Below are 10,595 nucleotides of genomic sequence, written 5' to 3'. Positions count from 1 at the left end.
GCGAAAACATGAAACACATCGGTACACACACTCATCACAGAACATGTGAGGATGTTTAATGCTCTAAACTAATAATGTTGTATGAAGAGACCCGAGAAGGCTAAACCAACAAACAGGACATTCTTTAGTGCAAAAGAGCACTTCTGGATGCCCCGCTTTAAACCTAATTCTCTATCCTCTCAAAAATGACTATTTAACATAAGAAAAAAAAGGCTACTTGACACAAAGCTTTTGTTATTCAGTAGATCAGCAACGTGCTCTAGATACTTGTAAGGGAAAAAAAAACCCACAACAGACATTGATTTTAGAAAATCAATAACCAACATTTAATAAAAAGAACAGAGGAAACACAAGAGAGGAGAAGGAAACATTACGTGTAATTTTAATGTCTCCTAAATTACCGAGCGATGAGGGGAAGGGGAAGTCTCCTATGTGAGGACCACCTTAAATAATGACAGACACAGGAGTAAAGGCGGGGGGTGTGTATGCGGTGGGGGGGGGAGAGACTTTAAGAAAAGATAACAAGGAACGGATCATTGGGAAGCTGCTTGGAATATATTATTTTAGTTGGGGTTTTTTTTTGTAATACTAAGCCAAGCAAATAGATCAAAGACAACACAAAGGGTAACATAAAGAACAGTTTCTGACTAAAATTCCTCTATCACTCCCCCATATGGCTCGACACCTCCACCACAACAAGAAAAAGACACACATACACACACACACACACACACACACTCGCAACCTAGAGAGAGGAAGGGGGCGGGAGGGGGGAGAGAAAGGATCATTTGTTTCTAATCAACATTCTCTTGTCTTTGTGTTTTTTCTCCTTCCACCCCCACTCCACCTCTCCACTTAAATGAAGTAGCTCAGCTATAAGCAAATAGGTTCAGGTTCACACAAATATCTTCATTCCTCCTGATCTCTAGAGGAAAGTTGTTGAAAGTGGGGCTGAGATGTCCATTCAGGGGCTCCAGGGTGGCTGGGAGAGGGGGCAGACTTCCAAACCAACGAAGAAAAGAAGAAACTAGGGAGGGACAGAGACCCACACCAGGGAAGAGCTGCCAAATGTGAGATCAGACCAGAACACCCCGTCCCATTGAACCCAACCTCTCAGTCGCCTGCAGAGACCGGGGAGAGGGTAACTATGGGCAATTGGGCAACAAACTCATTCTTTTCTTAATGATTAAGGAGAAGGAACTTTCATTTTCGAGTCTGTAACAATTTTTAAAAAGTAAATAACTCCCTGCCAATGTGGCTCAGGATTCTCACGGTGCCTTTTTCCCAGGGAATATGGTTTTTCCGTGGTTCCCCCTCCCTTTAGTGGAACTATTGAAAATACCTCTCCGCCTCCTCTCGTCTCTCTCTTCCCCCTGACACTAGAGTCCATGGCTTAGGTGGTTCTGCCAACATGAAAACTGGCCGGAAAGTGGCTTTGGTCTGTGTGAGACTTACATGTCTGGGAAGTAATTCTGCCACTGCAGGCAGCGGTCAAAGGGAAAAAAAGCAGGAGAGAGAGAGAGAGACTCCAGCGGGTCCTGGGGGGCTGTGAGAAGCCAGGAGCAAGAGACACGGAGCCCAGGACCGTTAGTTCGAGCAGGGACCCAGGCAAGAAAGTTTCAGCCTTTCTAAGCCACACAGTCTGCATGGGGCTATCGCTCAGTCTCTGGCTTTTCTTTCCAAACCGCCCAGTGATTCTGCAGAACTCAAACTACAGAAGCCCAAGATCTGGGACTCTGCCCACTTGCTCGGACTTCTCCAAAGCCGTCCGGGGGGGGGGGCGGGGGAGGTAAGGGGGATAAGGAGCGCTCGGTTAGATGCGCCCGGAGAAAAGAGCTGGGATCCTCCGGTTTCTTTGACACTCACTTTCCCTGGGACTCCCTTGAACTCTCTCTCCCCTCCAGAGATATACAACAGGCGGATCTCTCCTCCGCCACATAGAAAGCGATCGCCAGCAAACCCCGGGCTGCTGCGGTTGCTGCTGGGTGGTATTTTCTCGCTCTCCCCCTCTATCTCTCTAGTGGAGTCTAAAGGAAAAGTTTGATTCGGGGTTTTCTTACCGTTTTTCCTTCTTGGATTGGCTTGTTTTCGCCTCTTATACCTGGGGCCATCCGCCATGATCTGCTGCTTCATTGATAAGAGTGGATCAGATGGCAGTTCGCATGGACTCGACTCCCTGATTCAGCAGCACGCAGACTCTATGTAACAACCAAACACAGCAACAATGTGGGCATTGGTATATCCCATTTAAATGCAGGGCGCCAAAGGGAACCCAAATATTCCCCCAAAAAGGAACCCATCCACACACACACAAAGACTTGCCGTGCTGGGGGAGGTCGGAGCAGAGATTAAATTGACCCCCTTCCTTCCCAGCCGGCCAGGTTTTTATTTTTTTTTTGTATTGCACAGCAAAGGAGATCAGAGAGACAAGAATTACATCTTCAAAATGAGTCATAACTCATGACCGTATGAGGGAATGCACAAGCTCGTACAGTAGGCTGTTTGACTCAATGCGAGGCGGACCATTTCCTCCTAAAAGTACTTTAGTCTGACATTGCGACTTGTTCTCCCATGAAATGTTATCTTTGCCTTTATTTGTATTTCTGTTAGCGCACAGAGCTCGCTCGCTCTCCCCCTCCCCTGTGGGGTAAGGCGCAGGATTGAGACCTCACTTCTACCCCTCCCCCTCAACAATGAGAAGTATTATAAACCTCTGACACCTTTTTAGTCGGTTTGACAATATTCATTGTAGGGTTTCCCCCTGCCCATTAAACAAAGCTTCAGCCTGTCTTCCGCCCCCCCGCAGGAGAAAAGAAACAGAAATCAAAACTACTGCTGTCAGTGTTTTCAGGCTTTCTAAATGATCATATCCTTTTCGACTTGTAAACTTTCGTACCTATATCTGTCTACACATGCAGGCTTTATTTGAGACTGAATCTGTCAAAACTGGAGTGAGGAAGCACTTGGTTTGCTTGATATAAGGTTCCTGAAACTAAGTCTATCTTGAAGAAGATGCTGTAGCTTTAAAGATGCTTTGACTTGAGGATTAGTTTAAACAGGGGGCTATAAAAGATGTAACAGATGCAAACTGTAAAACAAGGACAATTAACCCTTGCTCTTCTGAACAAAATCCACCCTAGCCTCAGCATCTATTGTCTACTCCTCTGCTATAAAGCTTTACACAAAACCGAGAAGCTGATGACCTGTCTCAACACATTTTGTAACAAAGTGGATTTAGTTACGATTTTTCCATTTTAACTTTAGTAATGATTTATATCAGGATGGATCAGTTAAGTGTGCTGCTCTCTTGTGTCTTATTTGCTCTGAATTCGCCTTTCTTAGGCTTTTGTTTCTAAAACAGGGTTGCTTTAAAAATCCATGTGCAGGTAAGTGTATGTGAATATGCAGATTGTTTGTACAAGGTCAGTATGTTTACTTGCAGACTACAGCAAATGAATCCATGTTGAGAAAGTAAACTGGTAGTTTTATGGGCATGGATGCATGTGTGTGGGAGAGGGAGAGATTGAGAGAATACGTGCAAAAACTTTATATTTGCTGGTTATTTCTTGTTCTGCATCTTGTAATCTCTACATCATCATTACAGACCAAGCACAGGATATATGAAAGTACGTATGAGATAAACAAATTCATAAAAGCCTGGACCTGTGAGCCTTCTTCGACAATTGGCGTAATAATGCAAAACGACCAATGGCGAATTGTTCTAAATGTATTTCAATATCTGCCCTGCTCCTTAGCATTAACAAGAAAAGTTGCCAATAATTTTCAATCTTGGGTTCTTGAGAACGGTTTTCTTCCCAGCTGGATTGACTATTTTTTGTAAACGACTTTTAAGTTCCAGTCACTACTTTCACTTCTTTCTTTGGGATCCCAGAACCTGAGGTGTTACTTCACCCAGCCTCACAAAATAAAATAAAGAAATGAAACTTACTAGGCAGACAAAACAGCAAACTTTCAGTCTGGAGAAACACATCTTTGCTGGGACTTCTAAAAGCAGACTGGAGCTAAAATACTGTACAACCGTGCTTCTTGTGCATGCACAGTGCGTGCAAATCACTAACAGGTACATGCAAACTTTAAGATGATCCTATGTGAATCTTAAAATACAAGAGCAGTGAGGTTGTTTGAAAGAATGGATTATTTTCCTTGCACTAAAACTTTTACTGTCATAATTGCAAAAGACACCTTTACTACCTGGCTGGACAGGTACGAGGGGCAGGGGGGGGGTGAATAACAGCAGAGAACGGTTCGCCATAAAAGAACCAAGCCCTCCTGAAACTGGTGCCAAGTGACTACATTTCAGTTCAAAATGAGGTTCCCCAACTATAAACAAGCTGAATAAGCCACCACACTCGAAATAAAAAAAAGAAAAGAAAAAGGGGGAAAATGAGACGGTGCAGAGCAAAGGGGAGGGGGAGACAAGAAAGAAAGAAATGTTTAAATTCAGAACCTACCTGCGAAGTCTTGTTTGTAGTTTTGGCCAGAAATGGTGAGAAGAAAAAGCATGAAGAAGCCGCGAAGTGGAGGAGAAAAGGTGAAGAGAGATGCAGCTCCTGGAGAATTTGTAAAAAGCCTTGCAAAGAGTTGTCGGAAGGACCGTTATTCCTGCTGGGCAGGTTAGGACTGATCTCTTTCTGCCACTCCAGGAAACACAAACCTGGGGACGGACTGACGTGTTACGCCTCTTCTAATGACATTTTTTTCTTTTTCTTTTCTGTAGGAGAGAGAGGAGAGACCCTGAAACACACGCCACCTATCTTTGTGGGGAGGGATAATTGAAGAGCACCAAACGTGAGCATCATGTGGAAACGTGATCGCCAAGTTTCTCTCTGGGAAAGGATCTGGGATAGATTATACCTTGAAGTCTCCGCAAACGCTTTAGTGGAAGAAATGAAATTCCACCTCCCTCCCGCTCTGTCTCCCTCCTCCCTCTCTCCGACCCTCGCTCCCTTTCCTCCCTCCTCCCTCCCCCCCCCCGCAACCATCAAGTCTTTGGCATCATTATCCTCTTCACTAAATCCTACTGGATACACGGCGGAAAACGGTGAACACCATTCACAGAACTGGATAACTCAAAGGAACTGAAAGTTAAAGGGAGCGATCCTGTGTCTTTCAATCAAGATCCCTACTTCTTTTTATAGAGATACTCTAATGGCCAGATTCTGCAGGCACATTCACTTGGGTAGCTTTGTCAGCCTGGGTTCTAGCAGGAAAATCTCTTTTCCCTTCTCAGTCCCCCTTCCACCCCTTACCCCCTTCTTTCAGATCAGCAAACCATAGCTCAAAATTATGGGTAGAAACTAAACCCTGTATTTGAATTGGAAAAAAAGGCACCTAGTTGACTTCTGATCATTTTGTTGTTGAGGTTTGTTGTTGTTTCGAGGTTCAACAATCTTATTTGAATTGTCTGTTATATCTAGTGAAAAACGTGAGATTTGACATTCTTTCTGTTTTGTTCCCAGATATGCTCATGGGATGAAATGGCTCTTTTTCTGTCTCTCTTCCCTTTTCGGGGGGAAGGAGGTAGCTAGCAAGAGTGAATGGGTGAGTGGCACTGAACTTGTGGGGATAACAAGTTTAACAGTTTTTAAAATAGGAAAATAATAATAATAATTATAATAATACTAATAATATTAAAAACCAGACTCCACCTTTGCACTGAAGGGATTGGTTATGCAAATCTGGAAGGGGTTTCCTGGCAAATGCAGCTTTCTACTGTATGGTTAATTAAATCATCACTCAAAAGCTTTCCAATGTGACGCTTCTGTCGTAATCCAATCAGGGTACGTAGGTCCTAAACAAGAAAGATATTTTCCACATCTGGAAGTCAGCAATTTAGCAAGTACTGCACATTATTAACCAATTCAGAGCCCACTTCCCAGGGGGATTTTTTTTTTGAAGTTTAAGTGTTGTTAACCAATGCTCTGCTGTTTTGTTAATCAAAAAGCTGGTTTGCACTGCACATAATTGGAAACTAATATAGAAGTAACTAAAGACAGCCAAATTCGGTCAGCAAAGGCGTTTATCTGAAAAGGGGGGAAAAAAGCTCTGAGCCTTGATCACTTACTTCATGCCCAGCTCTTCACAGAACCCACATTCGGTTCCTTCTCTGGAAGAGCTTTACATAATCTCAATGTAAAGATGAACTTCAAATCCTACATGTTTGTATGATCTTTCTGAAGGTAAACGTGGAGCTGCCCAAGGGGCTGTATTAGCGGGCTCCGTATGAATTTCCCTTCTTTGACAGAGTTAAATCTTTTACTGCACCTCCCCCCCAACCCCCGAAGTAAACTGAAACAAATGGTACACTGATCCGACACTATACTTTTACTTACATTAAGCTAAGATAAACTGCTCTTGAACTGTGCATTGAATGTGTGCCTAAAGCAAGAATTGTAATGCTAGCAATCGTCACTAGCAATTGCATTCAAAAATGCTCCTGATCAGAGCACACCTTTCTGATGATTAAACATTGCAAAGAAAGAAAAATCAAACGTGCATTTGCAAATCATCGCTTCCTCACAGATCTGATGAATATTTTTACCTGTTAATAAAGCTACCCTCCGATTTAAAAATCGAATCTGAATGCACTGCGCTGGCAATCGCCCGATCACACAATTTTGGGGGCAATAGGGAAGACTGAACAGTTGGTTACAGTATAGAATTTGGACACATCTGGGGACTGTAACTGTCAATGTAACTAATGAATATAAACTGGGTGTTATTAGAAACCTGAGATGTCTTTAGTGTAGGCAGATTTTAGAGCAACAACCACAAAATCTTTTTTTTAACAGTTCCAAATAAAATCCTCAGCTCACTGAGTTTGTTTTTCTGCTGCTTCTCTGTTGTCACTCACGGAGTAAAGATCTGACAACCTTCCATAAATGGACATTACTAGCCTACCCGAACAGGTACCAATTCAAACCACCAACTCAAGTCTCTACCAGGTGGGGTATCGAGGCGAAATTAAGATTTAAAATGTTGGTAACACTAGTATAAATGACCTAAGGAAATAGCTAATGAAACAGTTGTCTGTGTATATCTTATACAAGGCTCTCGTATAAATATTAAAGAGCAGGTTTCTTAAGAGCTGCCAGTTATATTTTTAAATTGAATTGTTTTAAATTAATACATGATGAACTGATAACAATGAGCTCTGTAATTATGCCTGCGACAGCAAAGGCTCTATTGCCCTTTCCTGGGGTGAACTGGGTTAGTTGTGCTAAAACTTTTAGCATAACTACTGATTGAATGTCAAAAATATTTTGCTGGAGGATTATAATCTATCTATCTCTAGATATAACTATAGATATATGGAAGCAGAGATGCACTGATGCAGACGAGAGTGATGATATCTCAATGAAATATGTGGTATAGTGCAAATATCCTGAAATCAGATTCAAAGTATTATTAATTTGAATTAGATCCTCTCAGATCCATAAAACACTGACTATAAATCAAGGGCACTCTGCTAATTCCTTAAAGAATCAAACTGAATTTAGATATATATGTTAAAAAAAAAAGTGAATGCCAATTACTGAGTCGTCCAATTTCCAGTCTCTCACGTCCTATATGGAAAACAAGTTCTTAAAATAAATTAATCCTATTACAAACGTCTTACATATTATTCCTAAAATTCTAGATTATAAAATGAAAGGGTGGTACATAGATTAAAAGAAGCTCTGCTTTAACCTGCAATAATGCTGCGATCGATGTTTTATCATATTATATCTACACACACACACACAATCGATGTTTTATCATATTATATCTATCTACAGAGAGAGAGAGAGAGAGAGAGAGAGAGAGAGAAAGGCAAAACAGACCGGGTGGCTACATTCATGGGCTTTAGGGAACACTTTTGTATTGTCGAATAATCTCTGGTCATAATTTTGTAGACTCTCCTCCACCGCTCAATCTGACAGTTTCTGTAACTCTTAAAGTACCCCCAGCACACAAGTATCATAGAGATAAAATGCTCTGATCTTTTCACGATTGGCATAACATTAAAGTCTTTATGAGACATTCTTTTAAATTTATCATATAGGGCGCTGCTATTTTTTTTTATTTTGGTCACAAGACATAAACATGTAACAATCAGTTAAATCCTTCTGAGAAGGAATTTAGCCTTAATCCAGGCGATGATTTCCTGCCCTGGACTGAACTAACATTGGGCGTGCAGCTTCTTTAAGATATGGAAATAATGACAGTGGCTATTGATATTGCCTTTATTGGGGGTGGTGCTGGCAATGCATCTCTTACATTCTCTCATAAATGTAGAAAGCAGATTGCAATTAATCACCCCCCTCCACACAGCCTCAGATGAAGAGTCTCTGTCTTTATTTTAAACTTTGCAATTATGATGTCTTCCCTAGCCGTTAAAAAATAAACCCCAACCCATTTTTGCACAGCACAGCTCAGATTTTTGCACCAGGGTGGATCAGACCCAATTTTAAGGCCAGCTCACAGGGTGGAGTTCCCTCCTCCCCCAACTTTTCCTGCGTGAAAAGTGGAAGAGAGGAAACTTCGGGGCACATAAAACGATCCTGTCCTGTATTGATACAAACTGTGCCTGACTGATGCCACACATGCAACTAGCGCTGCCCGGGCTGCTCCCTCCCCTTCAATGATTTTTCCTTTGTCAATTGCATCCATCACACGTGAGGGGCCATGTGAGCTAAAGACCCCTCTCTACCCCCCTCCTCCCCTTCCATCCCTGCACCAGCTCCCTCTCATCCAGCGCCTGCTTTAAAACCACGTGAGCTCGTCCCCCCGTTTCCGGTTTGTGGGGGGCTGGCTGCTGAAAAGGGGGGCCGTTTGTGTGTTGGTGGCGCGAGCCTCAGCTGAGGTGTTGCTAGGAGCTCATTATCATGAGAAAGGGGCTGCGAGGGCAGATAGCCCACAGGAGCTGACAATCTACAGCAGTGTAAAGGGTCACAGAGAAATGGGAGGGTTTGCCAAACTGTTAAACAGTGTGTGTGTGTGTGGGGGGGGGGACTGGGTCTCACCCCCAGTACTGTGGTACGTTTTAATGTGGTTAAGTATCAAGTGGGTTCGGTAGGCCCCGGAGGACCTTGGCCTTACCTTGAAATCTACGTCAGTAATGTCTCAATGTGAAACTAGTGCGCTAGGATGGCAGGGAAATGATAATCTCTCTCTTGCTCTGGAGCAACCAGAGGACAAGTCCTGTGGAGAATAACTCTGTTTTGTTGCACTCCGCCACCCAACCCAGAAAGGGTGGATCTGGGGAGAGAGCCCTGGAGCGGCTGGATTTCATTTGTGCGACTAGCAGTGGTTTTCGTTTTCATCTCATGAAGTTAGTTTTAATCACAAGTAGCAAAGGTGGGATCTCTGCTTTTGCTGCACATGGATCCCTATTGTTTGGCTTGTTGAGCGAATTTTGTATTACAGTTTGAAAAATAAAGGGGGAGGGATTAGAATGGTAATTTGCACACTAAAGTACCTGAAGTTAAACACCTAAATCCATAGATAAGTTTCCAAGGCTATGTGTAGACTGGAAAAAATAGGCTGCATTGAAAAAAGTGTTTGGAGAACATCCTTTAACTACCACAATTGAAACCCTAGCATAGATAGGGATTAGCACCTGTAAAACTTGTTAGCTGTCCCTTAGTGCTTCCCTCTACAGTCTATCAAGATGGGCCATCTGAAGCTGTTAAACCTTGTCTATACTAGTGTTTATGCAGACTGGATCTGTTTGTCTAGTCTAGGCAGAACTTGGATATTCCTTTCAGGCATTGCAGTGCCACAGATTATAAATATTATGAGAAGTGTAGGCAACATGCAGATTTAGTAGCTAAACCTGTCCTGGTGGGAGAACATCAGCTTTGCTCCATTCTGTCTCTGGCCCCTCTTGAGATTTCATATTGCGGAGCTCTGGAGGACAGAAGCAGAGTTTGGAAGTAGCTGAGAAGCAGCTGCTGGAAGCTGTATGATCCTCTTGGGTGCAGGTTTATTTTGAAGCACAAATCCCTACTGGTCAGGCCTCTCATATGAGGGAAGGGGGGCATTTTGTGCAGTCACCTGGAGTGTGTGTGTGTGTGTGTGTTTAATATGCAGGGGAATGTCTTCTCTAGGAAAGGGGAAGCCAGAGAGCTGTGCAGAGCCCCTGGGCCTCCATGTGGTTCTTCTCCTGCTTCATGCAGGTGTCCTGAGATCTGTAGATCCCAGGTTTAGGGAGGAAAGACCAGTTTCCATTTTGGCAGTAGGGGCCTTGCACCTACTGAGGGGATATTTGAGAAGAAACCCCTTGAGTCAAAATTCAAAAAGTTTCCAAGTCCCTATGCAGAAAAACCCAAGGCGAGCGAAAGGATTGTTTAGCTTTATTTCATTTACCTCTCTGTGGGCATTTCTAAGGTATCTGGTCTCCTGAGAGTGCCTCCAAGTAAAAGATAAATCTATCTGTCTCATGTATTTGTTAATTTATGTATAAAGTCATTTATAAGGCAGCCTAGCCTTGTTTATGCATGTAATATACTTCTCTGAACTGCAGCTGAACAAATGGTGTTCAACATGGCCCATCTTGCAGGATACAGACTGCTCCTTGTGCTAAATAAACA

The 10,595-nt window shown here is 42.9% G+C and overlaps 1 protein-coding gene across 3 annotated transcripts in view; it reads right to left on the bottom strand.

Annotated features, from left to right (window-relative positions):
• The window catches only part of ZEB2 (zinc finger E-box binding homeobox 2), a 126,779-nt gene extending 122,216 nt beyond the window's left edge, over positions 1–4,563 (bottom strand). For 2 of the 3 annotated variants that reach the window (XM_032774489.2, XM_032774492.2), the window contains exons 1-2: positions 4,473–4,563; positions 2,061–2,198 (exon numbers count right to left, since the gene is read on the bottom strand). In XM_032774489.2, coding sequence (XP_032630380.1) covers positions 2,061–2,133 — 73 coding nt within the window. In that variant the 5' untranslated portion in view covers positions 2,134–2,198; positions 4,473–4,563. Of the gene's footprint in view, positions 1–2,060; positions 2,199–2,322; positions 2,453–4,472 lie in introns of those variants that run through there. The other variant, XM_032774490.2, reaches the window with a different exon arrangement.
• Positions 4,564–10,595: the final 6,032 nt, after the last annotated feature.

Source organism: Chelonoidis abingdonii, chromosome 10 (genome assembly GCF_003597395.2).
Source record: "Chelonoidis abingdonii isolate Lonesome George chromosome 10, CheloAbing_2.0, whole genome shotgun sequence".
Taxonomy (NCBI): domain Eukaryota; kingdom Metazoa; phylum Chordata; order Testudines; family Testudinidae; genus Chelonoidis; species Chelonoidis abingdonii.
This window is presented reverse-complemented; position numbering and strand designations above follow the sequence as displayed.